Source organism: Cydia fagiglandana, chromosome 20 (genome assembly GCF_963556715.1).
Source record: "Cydia fagiglandana chromosome 20, ilCydFagi1.1, whole genome shotgun sequence".
Taxonomy (NCBI): domain Eukaryota; kingdom Metazoa; phylum Arthropoda; class Insecta; order Lepidoptera; family Tortricidae; genus Cydia; species Cydia fagiglandana.
In genome coordinates, this window is record NC_085951.1 from 11,159,475 (window position 1) to 11,172,830 (window position 13,356).

Below are 13,356 nucleotides of genomic sequence, written 5' to 3' on the forward strand. Positions count from 1 at the left end.
ACCGATTAATATAATCCAGAAGAGAAAAAAATATGAGTACAAACTAGAGACGTTCTTAGCTGTAGTCTGTTCTTTGAGAAAATTCAGGTTCAGGGTATATTTGCTAGGCCAGTCGTCAATTGTCACCGACCGCAGCGCCCTTCGCTCCACTTTTTTCCAAACGCGACATTATTCTGCTAGTGGCGCGATGGTGGGTCTTTTTACAAGAGTTTCAATGCACTGTCGTGTCGACTATCGGCCCGAGGTGAGGATGGCGTAGACGCGCTGCCGTTGACTGTCGTTAAAATTCTTACACATTACGATTTATCATTTATCAAAAATAATACAAAAACAATTTAGGCAAAAATACTTTTTTATTATCATAAAAATGTTCTTACACTATTATTTTTCTATAGCTAACAGTCAATTTCTAAATCACTACCTATGTAAATTATTAACTATTTATGACATTTTTAATCCATTGTATAAACTTCGCTGCATCAGTGAAAATAACGTATTCGTTGAGGTTGCACGTAGATTCGCCGTTTTCTGGTCGAAGCGACAGTGAGACTACGCCGCGGAGGCGCCAGCGACCTCCGTCCAGAATATATAATCCTCCGCCGGAGTCCCCTAAGCACGGACCAGCGCCGTTACGATCACCTGTAACAAGTATAAAGTTTATTTAATTCCACAACATTTAGGTTAAACCTCCTTTTTGGAACCGAAGAAATCATTTATTACCGCTAGGTTCATGAATGAAAGTAAATTTATTTCAATTTCTGCTCATAAAGTCATAGTTTTATAGAACCCACCTGCGCAGAAGGTGTGGTCGCTCGTGAAGACATGGAAGTCTGGTCTGCTAGCCCGACACATGGCGGTGCTGACTACGGGTATCCGCACCATGCGAGGTTCACCTTTGCTGCCTGGGCCTAGTTCGCTTGACCCCCAACCCGCTACCTTTAAAAGACAAATCGACAGTTAGTTTAGCAATCCTACCAAACGAATACTTCAATGCTGAATAAGTAAACGGTGGCATATAATCTTCTAGAATGTTAAGCCCACGGGGACAAATTTTCGCCAATCTTATTCAATTTGTCCGATCAAATCAGGCAACCGCCAATTAAGCTCGCCGAATTTAACTGCCGATTATGACCGATATTACCGAAAAAATAGTTTGATACCTGATTTGATAGGACGATTTAATCAGATTGGCGAAATTTTGTTCCCGTCTGGAATGGGATTTAAGGAGAAAATAGAGTTTAAAGTATGAAAGTTGAGGAGAGAGTCGGGTAGGTAGTTTAATGAAGCGCAAGCGAAGCGAAGTCGCGGATGAACTCTCAGTAGACTTCGGTCCCCAGGCATAACACCCGCCTGGAGAGAGTACTCTCTATTGCTTCTCTGCCTTCTACAATACCAACGAAATGTAACATACCACCCCTGAAGCCCCCACTATCCTGTTGAGATCGTTGTTCCCATTCCAGAGACACGCCGGCCGGATGTTGGTGTTGAACTCTACGCTTTTTTCAAAAGTGAGCACAAGAAGATCATCTGTTAAGAAACAAAACAATTATTATGCTTATTGTTTTCTGTTAATAAGTAGGTAGGTAATATGAGGAAAGGAGAAAACTAAAAATATCTAATCTAATAAAATCAATTCTATTAAGAGCCCTTCAACGTGCACACTAGCGCCACAGCTAAATAATCGGGATTATTTAAATTTAACGAAATATATTGATAAAAGGGGGCCGCTACGTACTGTATTGTGTATGTAAGTACCTTTTGAATACATCAGCCTAGTTTTTATGTTGCTGGATTCGTCATTCTATGCGTCCAAAGTTAAAACGGCCGTTTTTGTTTTGAGTTCCTAGATAGACGAAACCAGCAACATAAAAACTAGTTTGATGTATTCAAAAGGTACTTAAATACACAATACAGTACGTAGCGGCCCCCTTTTTTCAATATATTTCGTTAAATTTAAATAATAACGATTATTTAGCTGTGGCGCTAGTGTGCACGTTGAAGGGCTCTTAAAATGTAGGCCTAGCAACAAGCACTTATGAATGGTTAGTTCTTATTAGATATATATTATCTTAAGCTAATTATCAGAGCAATTTATTGATGTTAATATTATTCCATCAATCAATTTTAAATTTAAGCCTTAAGAACTGAGGGGAAAAGGACCCCGCAGCAAACATAGGGAAAAAGTGGTTTCAGTTAAATCTCACGAAATTTTAGTATGATGTTAATTTGGCTCTCGTGATTATATTTTTGTATGGGCACAACTCTCTCAGACGAAGTATACTTTCAGAAATAATCAATGTAATTGTTTTATACAAAATATGTGTTTGTTAACCATTTTTACGTAATTCCTTCTCCTGACAGTTGTTGGCTGCACCTTATAACGTCAATAACTGTCAGTGCGTGTCATAACAATATATCGATTTTAGAAAACATGTCGTGTAAATAGAAAATTATATTCTTGATTATTTCTGAAAGTATACTTCTGAGAGAGTTGTGCCCATACAAAAAAATAATCACGAGAGCCAAATTAACATCATACTAAAATTTCGTGAGATTTAACTGAAACCACTTTTTCCCTATGTTTGCTGCGGGGTCCTTTAAGCCCAGCAATGACACAAATTGATAGAACAGAGAAAATTATGAAATCGGGCCAGTGACTTTCAGTCATTTATAATCCCGAATAGTTTTCATTAAATGTGTCGTAGTCTAGTCAAAGGTCCCACTTCGTCGCTTACCGTAAGGACGAGATTTGCTTGTATCTTTATACGAATAACCTCTCAAAGCGTCTTTATAGCAAGCGACAAAGTCGATTTTTGAGCTGAAATAGAACTCCATACCGACGCCAGCACATATTGTGTGGGTGGAGTATTGTTACAGCGACCAGTAGATAGTAACATAATTATTTCGTTCGACATGTCGCATTTTATACCCGATAAATGTCTCCGAAGAGAAAAAAATTCATGCGTACGAACTAATCCCGAATAGTTTTCATTAAATGTGCCGAAGTCTAGTCAAAGGTCCCACTTCGTCGCTTACCATAAAGACGAGATTTGCTTGCATCTTTATACGAATAACCTCTCAAAGCGTCTTTATAGCAAGCGACAAAGTGGACTTTTTGGTTGGAAACGACACAAATAACGTTCGAGATATACATACCTACTTATTGTTTTAGGTTATGGGCACATATTTAGAACTTACTTGCATACGTCGATGAATTGAACCCTTCATGGATGGTGGCAGATTCCAGAGTCCTGGTGACGGTGATATCGTCACCCCAGTCCTCCAGATTATACACGCCCACTTTGACTACGATATCCCTGATTGAGGTCAGCGTACTTCTTTGCTGCACGCAGTGAGCAGCTGAAATTAATAAAAAACAATCAACATAAGAAAATTCCAATAAATTAAATGTGGTTGTTAAAACAAATTATAACTTGGAATTCTACAATGGAGATAAAATAAACAATTTAATTAATAACTATTCGTATAAATGTTTCATGTGATTAGTCACACCGAGTCACACGTATTAGCTGATGATACCTACGTAGAAAAAACGTAAGGAAACACAGAATCTTAGTGATTATCTAAATTCTAAGGAAACAAAACAGAACGCAAGTCATAAAGTGTTTTCCAGTAGTCTCGGGAATATTGTAGAATAAATCTAGTGTATAGTAGAATGTTCTCGAATCTTTCACGTAGTCATAAAATGAATGAATCTATCTATGTTACTCGACTTACCAGACACAACATGTCGATCAGACACCAGCGTCCCGGAGCAGGCAAACGTGAGGCTGCCATCCTTTCTCTTGTAAATGGCGACCAGCCATGGCCAGTCCCCTCGCGTGTAGCTAGTCCCGTGGAAGATCAGAGGTACTTGCTCGTTGCCTCCCGCAACCACGCCGCACTCAGAGCTGAAGGAGGGGTTTCGCGAAGGCACTGACGGGCTGGAATAGTAATAATTAGATTTTATTCATCTTGATGGTTGATACATGTGTCCGCAGCGCTGGTAGAATCTCCCGACATGCCAGTGTTAACGATGTCATCCGTCGGGCCCTTGTTAGTCCAAAAGTGCCGGCAGTGCGAGCCCAGCGGACGGTGCCAGGGTGTCAGCAAAGCTGGTACTGCGGCATCCTCGTCCGAAAGCCTCAAACGCCGCAAATATGCCGCCCTAGGAACCAGCTACATGTTTGCGGCGTTTGGCCTGGAAACCCTGGGGCTATGGGAGGCAAGTGCGCATCGGCTATATAAAGATTTATCGACGCGCCTAATAGAGGCCTCGGGCGACCAGAATGCTGGCCGCATTTCCTCTCTGTAACCGGATACCGGACCGGATGATTTTTTCCAAACTTAGCATCACTTTTATGAACATGTGCCACGGGGCTTATCCTTGTATCAGATGACGTAATAGGTCATAAGGTCCCCGCACGTACTACCTACATTTTTTTGGCCCACTTCGTTGTGCCTAGGGCCTAGGGCCCGTCTTTACGAAGTAATATACATATATATAAGTACAATGATGTGTAGAGTCGGACCGAGAAAATTCTGCAGCAATTTTGATAGCCCACTCAATGCAAGTGTCTTTTTAAATGTCAAACTTTTATGAAATTATGCCGTGTAAATAACACTTGCTTTGCGTGGACTATCAAAATCGCTGCAGACTTTTCTTGATCTAACTCTAGCTGATTTAACTTACTAAGTAGTTTGTGGTCGTGGCGGTGGAGGTGGTCTTCTAGTAGTGGTGGTGAATTCTGGATAGTACTCGACTGGCGGTGGTGGTGGTGGGAGCGGTGGTGGCCGGTGAGTTGGCGGCAGCTGCTGTGGACGCGGGAATCCTGAAAATATACAATTAACTTTTAAAATAACATATATATATTATGAGCGGAAGAAGCTACGCAACTCAAATTTCTATAAAGTAAAATACCTAAGATAATGTTCGACATGCAGACTGCTAATAGGTACCCAATTGATGACAACTTGCTGTCACCTCTATTGACAATGACTTAAGTTTCAAGATGACATGTAGGTACTGGGACCGCGTCGAGCACCAGTACGTTTACCTTGCTCTATTTAATGGCATAAATTCTATAGTAATTTAAAATGTTTTTTTCTTATTTACTCGTAATGCATGTTTATTATAAGATCCCATATTGGGATAGCCTCAAATTGAGGGGGTATTTAAATCTTCTCGATGCAGAGCCTCTGAGCAATGCACGCACGAGAACTTTCCAAAGTTGCGAAACTTTCCACATGAGAATTTCTCGGTAACTTCTGAGAATGTTCTCGAGAACGAGAATTTATTTATTTATCGTAGTTTATACCATGAATATTCACGATAGTTTAGGTGTAGTCCTTATTACCCCCAGAAAATTCCGACTTTTGGTCTACCGCTTCCGGTCAGAAAAATGTATGACGGCCCGGTCAAACGGTCAGACCTAGGTGGGGGGTGCTCGACCAAATGTCATAGAGGGACCTTGGCAGTTTTTGATGCGGCCATGTTTTTTTCAATGCCTAGCGCACTGAAATTTTGGTCACGGAATCTCGGGGTCCCCTAGATACCTATAAAAAATTTTTTTTGGAAAAATGCTACAATTGCGGGAAAACTGGCCACTTTTATTTTGTATGGCAACTTTTAAACGGTGCGTGATAGGTGGGGGGTGCTCACCCAACTGTCATAGAGGGCCCCAAGATAAAACAAACTGCATTAAAAAAAAATCAAAATGACCGACTTTTTTTTTCAAGTTGATCCGTGCGCGCTGAGATTTGGCATGGCGGGCGGGAGATAGAGGCGTCTAGATTCCTATGTAAAAAAATTTTTTTTGGAAAAAATCCAAGATGGCGGAACAATAAATTTCCATGTTGCAGAATGTTCTGAGAACATTCTCGAGAACGTTTCCGCTTTTTGGGAATGTTCTGCAATTTGTACATTGCTATGCAGAGGTGTAAGGTTGGAGCCGGTGTAGCTTTATTTGACGTTCATATAAGCGTAATATGCCTACTTGAATAACTATCTTTATATTTATATTACTTAGGGTAAGGAATCTATAAACGCAAAGCCGAAGCTAAAGAAATCTAGCAATCAATCATGGTCCTTCGAACCGGATGTAAATAAGTGACATAGGTAACAGTAGCTAGATCCGGCTTCTGGGGGAGGCCTATGTCCAGCAGTGGACGTCTTTCGGCTGATATGAAGATGATGATGTCTCTAAATAGGCAAGCCGATAGGAATCGAGTTCTATAGACGCTCCACCACTAGGTAAGGATATAGAGATGTGATTTCTTATTAGTCGTACCTATGTATAGTTAACTAATCCTTACCTTCATTCCAACTACCGGTACGATCACTATCCACGTTAAATGTAATCAATTGAGCGTCCGGTGATGAAGAGATGATATTTATAGATGGATCCTGAGGCTTCGGCCGGGTGTTGAACTGATTGAATCCTTGGTTGGATCCCTGATTGAACGCAGTATTGGAACCCTGGTTGAATCCTTGGTTGAATCCTGGGTTGAAGCCGGGATTTCCTGGTCTTCCCCCTCGTAGATACAGCATGTGATGCAGACTGATTGTGGTCACATATAAATTAGGCTGGGGCACATCTGGAAAAAATATTTTAGGTACTGTTCATTGCAACATGCAAACATGCTAAAGAATCGAATTGGTCTGATGACATGACATCGTCACCTCGATCTAAAACTTAAAAAATCTATTTTCAGTCCTAAATCTAGTCTTTTTTAACAATTGTGCTTACAGTGGGACTTACTCGTACATAGAAAAACACTCATGACTCAGGAACAATGTCAAATATCCGTGCTCATCACACAAATAAAGGATGACTCACGTTAGACCGGGCCGACCGGGCCGAAGCTTCCGGCGCTTACTTTTCTATGACAGATGACAGGTGATCACGTGATGCTTTCCATAGAAAACGAAGCTCCGGAAGCTCCGGCCCGGACACAGCCCGGTCTAAAGTGAGTCATCCTTAAATGCCCTTACCAGGGTTTAAACCCAGGACCATCGGCTTCATACTCAAAGTCTATGTACTTACGATAAGAGCGTGACCGGTAAACTTGTATTGCCATATTTTGAACCATTTTCATTCAAACGGCTTCTGATTGTATCTAGATATATCTTCAAACCTTTTTCTTTAGTTTGACTTGCCCAGAAGGCCCAGAACGCAATGATACTTAGAAGTGGATTTTTTGAAAACATATGCAAGACCCGTTTTAAATCCTATATGGAGGAGGTATTTTTTAATTTTTCCCGCGTTCTGGTAAGTCGTAAACATTTTTATACTCCATATAATGCTCCATTCACTTAATTACAAACGCCTTCGATTTATTTATGTGCAATCAGCTTGGTTTCATGACATTTTGGGCCCTTTCGGGTACGTACAGAAGAACTTACTGCCTCATTAACGTGAATCGTAAGCGACATTCTTTTTTTTTTTGAAGTTTAGGTGGGATACCTGTCAGATGTTTTTTATTATTTTTTACGAAGCATTGTAGGCAAAAGAACATTCTATTCACCCAGTACTTTTTTTTCTATGCCACATCCTTAAAATATACATGTACACCGGTCACGCTCTTGTCAAACACACTGTACTACCGACTAGGCCAGACAGGTCATCAAAAACAGGTACCTAATAATTACCTCCAGGACCGTAGCATAATACGTTGCCATTGACGATGAGGTAGGTCAGCCTCGGTAACGGTGTGGTGACGGGGAAGTCAACTCGGTAGTCTATAGGCGAGTCTTGATTGAATTGTAACCCTGAGGGATTAATAGGCTGTAGGCGGCCCGCATAATTCTGAAAAAAAAAGCAAAAAGAACGTCGATGTGGCTGGAATAATGTTTTATAGAGGCGATCATGCTATATTTTCTTACGCTAATATTATTACCTCGATTAAAGAATAAGATAACCTACCAACTTACCAATATTGAACGCCTTTGTAAGGCAGGATATCGAGAACATCAATAATTTGTACCACCTTTGTAAACCCCACCCATAACCATACAATAAATATTTTAGATTTACCTCTGTTTTGTAAAAATACATGTAAAGCATTATTTAAATGGCAAGTTAACCGTCCACAATCTCTCTGCTTTGCCTTAAGATTGACTGGTAGAGAATGCTTTTCGGCATTGAGGCCGCCTTTTGTACGATAAATTTTCTTTTGTGCAATAAAGTTTATTTAAATACATTTTGTACGGAACACTAAAAAGATACAACAGTTGCATAATATTGAATTATAAATATTGAATATTGATAACAAAAGAACACAAATAGAAATATTTAACAACTAAAATAATTTGATTGGGTAAAGTACCAAAAAGTGGTCCTTCGAGCCGGATTATATTAGTTCATGCCATCCACGTCTCGTACTGCGTGAGTAGTTTTGACGCTATACGCAGGCCATACATAAATAAGGAAAATGTCGCACATCATGTAGAAAGCCTGTTTTACAACATTCAAGCCACAAGATATCGTCGGGTGACAAGCAAAAGTCACTAAGTACTATCAAAAAATTATTGTTTTTTTGTCATTTATTGCGTACATGTACATTGATGCATAGAAATACATGATGTTAAATACAATGTTAGGAAGCGTACATGTTACCCTGTGAGGGTGTTACAATATGATTGTAGCTGTCTTACATTTACTTAAACACTTAATTTTTACTTAATTCTCTAATATCTTAATTTAATTACATTTATAATAGTTTATTCGAATTAAATACGTTTATGTCCTTACATCGAACAAAGTAGGTTAGATTAGTTGATTTACATTTATTTAAAGTAACAACCCAACTAGCAAAATCACGCTAACAACAGTCTCTAGACTACAATTTTGTCGCTCTTATATTGATTTTATATCATCGTATAAGCCCGGGTTTGGGCACAAAGCATAAGCGTATATATTTTAATATCGTTCTAATATCAGTCTAATTGAATGTTGTTTGCATTCACAGTAATCTTTTTCAAAACTATATTAAGCTGCTTTAGGCTAATATCGCTTTTACGTAAGTATCTTGTAAGCCTACATAGGCTTATATTGGTCGAACGTAAGTATCTTGTAAGCCTACATACTACATAGGCTTATATTGGTCGAACGTAAGTATCTTGTAAGCCTACATACTACATAGGCTTATATTGGTCGAACGTAAGTATCTTGTAAGCCTACATAGGCTTATATTGGTCGAACGTTAGAATCTTGTAAGCCTAAATAAGCTTATTTTGGTTTGAAACATTCTATTTGTGAAGTATAAATATACGGGTGAAATTAACTGCAACGTGACAAAAACATATTAGTGTAAGTGTTTATCATACTTTTTATGAATTATGTTTAAATATAATAACGTGCTGTTTATCATCGTCTGTTTATGTTTCAGGGTAAGTATTCACATGGGAAAATATTATTTATTGTAAAGTAGACCCTGTTTTACACTTCAAACTTTATGCGCCTACTCAAATATGGTATTTGAATATTTTTATAATTATTTTATTTCTTTATTTTGTATTGATAGTCAGCCATTGATGTAGGTGCATTTTTCAAGCGCACTATTAGAGTATTTTAAGCATTCTGAATACAAATGATGTGGCCATGTTGAATTACTTATACTAACAATAGTGTTCCCAAAAACGATTTAAGATCAAACCATCTGATATTGATCTTCTCTATTGTGATATAAGTGTCTTGATCTTATATCACTCTAATATCTTACTAAAGTGCTGCTGTTGATCTTATTATAGCTTTAGTAAGATCAGAAAAGTACGTACTTACAGTGTTCTTATGCTATGTTAATATTAGTCTTACATTCTTACAATAGCATTTAGAAATCTAATATAAAATCAAATGAACTAAGAGAATGAGGATATAAGACCAGGTACTCTCAAGTTCAATGAGACTTCGTAAATGTTGTTGTAAGAGCAAGAGGCTTATAATAGTATTATGCTATGTTGATATTAGTCTTACATTCTTATAATAGCATTTAGAAAGTCTAATATAAGATCAAATGAACTAAGAGAATGTGGATATAAGACCAGGTACTCTCAAGTTCAATGAGACTTCGTAAATGTTGTTGTAAGAGCAAGAGGCTTATAATAGTATTATGCTATGTTGATATTAGTCTTACATTCTTATAATAGCATTTATAAAGTCTAATATAAGTTCAAATGAACTTAGAGAATGTGGATATAAGACCACGTACTCTCAAGTTCAATGAGACTTCGTAAATGTTGTTGTAAGAGCAAGAGGCTTATAATAGTATTATGCTATGTTGATATTAGTCTTACATTCTTATAATAGCATTTATAAAGTCTAATATAAGTTCAAATGAACTTAGAGAATGTGGATATAAGACCACGTACTCTCAAGTTCAATGAGACTTCGTAAATGTTGTTGTAAGAGCAAGAGGCTTATAATAGTATTATGCTATGTTGATATTAGCCTTACATTCTTATAATAGCATTTAGAAAGTCTAATATAAGATCAAATGAACTTAGAGAATGTGGATATAAGACCAAGTACTCTCAAGTTCAATGAGACTTAGTAAATGTTATTGTAAGAGCGAGAGGCTCATAATAGTATTATGCCATGTTGATATTAGTCTTACATTCTTATAATAGCATTTAGAAAGTCTATTATAAGATCAAATGAACTTAGAGAATGTGGATATAAGACCAGGTACTCTCAAGTTCAATGAGACTTAGTAAATGTTATTGTAAGAGCGAGAGGCTTATAATGGTATTATAAAATGCTCTAATATACATATATAAGACTAGGTAATAAGACTAAACTTACTAAAGTGCGTATTAGCTTGTCTAAGACTAATATAAGAGCGATGACAAGTTCAAAACAAAAATAAGAGCGCTATAAGCTCACTACTCTTATAAAGTGCGCAATCTGAGACTTTTTTGCTAGTTGGGAATGCACTTTATTACACTTGTAACACGGTTTATTGTCCAATAATTTCAATAGTGTTAGTTAGTGACTTTTGCTTGTCACCCGATGATATACGGTATCGTAATAAAATGATGTAGACAGAACGCTACTACCTACTTATTTAACAAATTTGTGGTTTTCTTTGATTTAGTCAACAGGTTATCTCCTCTGATCAATTTTGTTACGGATTTTCCCGTAATACTACTTCCGCCGAAAATACTATAATATAAATGATGATAACCTATCCATTTGCTTATTTTACGTTAGATTAAGTAGGTACCTACTTGAGTCACTATATATTGTAAACACTAACTCGCGTATTCATTATTTGCACTTTGTGCATCAGTGTACTCATATACATTAGCATAATAAATACATGAATACATACGAATTGCATCTATAATATAAATGATGATAACACCTATCCATTTGCTTATTTTACGTTAGATTAAGTAGGTACCTACTTGAGTCACTATAGTGTAAACACTAACGCGCGTATTCATTATTTGCACTTTGTGCAACAAGTGTACTCATATACATTAGCATAATAAATAGGTACTTTTATTTACAGATCGAATATCGTTAGTATTGTGTGTCGATAGAGTAACATCCCTAGTGAGCTAAACGATCAAACTGATAAACAAGACCAAGTGCAGGTAATTTGAAAACTCGCGCGGCTAGAAAATGTTGATGTGCACTTTAGCCAGTCCTCTCCGAAACCACGGGGACAACGCCGTCCTCGAAACGTCGGAGGTAAATCTTAAAACTGAAATACGCGATTAAGTCCCGTTGTGCAATTTAATAATGATAGTAAACAGAGTCAATGTATATTGTTTCAAATATATGAACTAATTCATATTCTTCTAGATATAATGGTAGGTGCCTACCTACCAGCAACAGGTTTTAAATGCAAATTGCACCATAGCAACTTACCGAAAATACTCTAGCTGCTATCGTAAAATTAACTGTAACATGTATGCTAGACACAGGCCCATGCGGCTGCAGGTGTATCACTCCGTACACCCCACCACCATCACTTTGATACTCAAAAGTCCCTGGGCACGGGGAGTCCACATACTGACTAATTACTGGCAAGCTTGAACAAGCTAGGACAATTAAAACACTATAAAGTGCTCGGCACATTATCACAGAATCGTTTATTCGTTAGAGTCACTCATTTTTGAATGACGAACGTTCCGCGTGTGGTCATGACGCGCCGCGGCTTACCAATGCCGCTGACTCTGACGAGATTTGTGGTTGTACTGATGAGTGATGAGGCATACATCAATGCGTTGGTCACTGCCCCGATTAGGGTTGGCAGATCGAAAGGCGCTATTATCGGGAAACAAATATCACTTGGGTCAATTTCACCAAACGAGCATTTTTGTCTGATTTCCATGGAATTTTGAAATACCAACATTACACAAAAAAAAATATGCTGAGAATTTGATAAAAAATATAATAAATATTAATTTTCTTATGGGATAAAAATATTCATAAAACTATAAAAGTTATTTAAATTTAAAATTTTGGTCAGGGAACGGGAATTAGTGTGTCCATGGAAATTAGATTTTACTAGGACGGAAATTAGAACACGGCACGGAAATTGTTTTCTTAACTTATTTTTGTTCTTAAAACTATTATTTATGTATATTTTAATCTACAATAATATACTGCAACCATACTGAAGTGGCATCGGACATATTTACCTTCTTTAATTTTAGTTTCGAACGACAAATCTACGAAAGTATGTTACACTAAAAACTACGTATTTGACTAATCCTTTCCTTTATTTTAATGGCAACTAATCTCTCTTTCTTAGTAAAATGTACATATTTCAAAACAATACTTTGAGTAGTTTCGTAAACTTGTCCGCCTTTACATACAAAACTATTCATTAAAAAGTGTCATTATGTATCTGCATGTAGATAGGTACAAGGTGTATGATCTGGTATATGGTCTTATAGGAAATGATACTAAGAAATAAATAGGGGCACAGTGAGAAGAAGTTATTGTGTAAGTTAATCTGAAGAAATCGAATATGCTGCCTTCATAAATTAATAACCCAAAAAATTGTTTGAACCCTTACTTTACACATAGGTATACGGGGTGTCCCTGCCCTGCGGGAAAATCTTCGAAGTGTAGGTTGGTTAAGTAATTTCTCAAAAATATCATAATCTTCCTAAACAAAACTTGCTTACAAAATACCCCCTGGCACTGACTAAAATAACCGACTTGGTTTCACATTACATCCCAAAACTGTTTTGTAGTAGAGTGCATCTTTTTACATGAATTGACATGATCCCATCTCTTTTTGTAGGCTGTCCTTCTTTTCGGGTAAACATACCCATACCATACTGATACTATGTATATACATATCATAATACATCTTTATTCATACTCACATCGTCCA

General features: G+C 37.5%; 1 protein-coding gene across 1 annotated transcript; it reads right to left on the reverse strand.

Moving 5' to 3' along the window:
- Nucleotides 1-372: 372 nt before the first annotated feature.
- LOC134674676 (serine protease gd-like) lies at nucleotides 373-12,191 on the reverse strand. The gene is made up of 9 exons (XM_063532800.1): nucleotides 11,877-12,191; nucleotides 7,652-7,808; nucleotides 6,316-6,597; nucleotides 4,694-4,832; nucleotides 3,739-3,944; nucleotides 3,199-3,360; nucleotides 1,412-1,527; nucleotides 792-936; nucleotides 373-639 (listed from the first exon to the last, which is right to left on the reverse strand). The coding sequence occupies exons 1-9, from the start codon at nucleotides 12,084-12,086 to the stop codon at nucleotides 434-436; spliced, it is 1,623 nt and encodes a 540-aa protein (XP_063388870.1). The 5' UTR covers nucleotides 12,087-12,191; the 3' UTR covers nucleotides 373-433.
- Nucleotides 12,192-13,356: the final 1,165 nt, after the last annotated feature.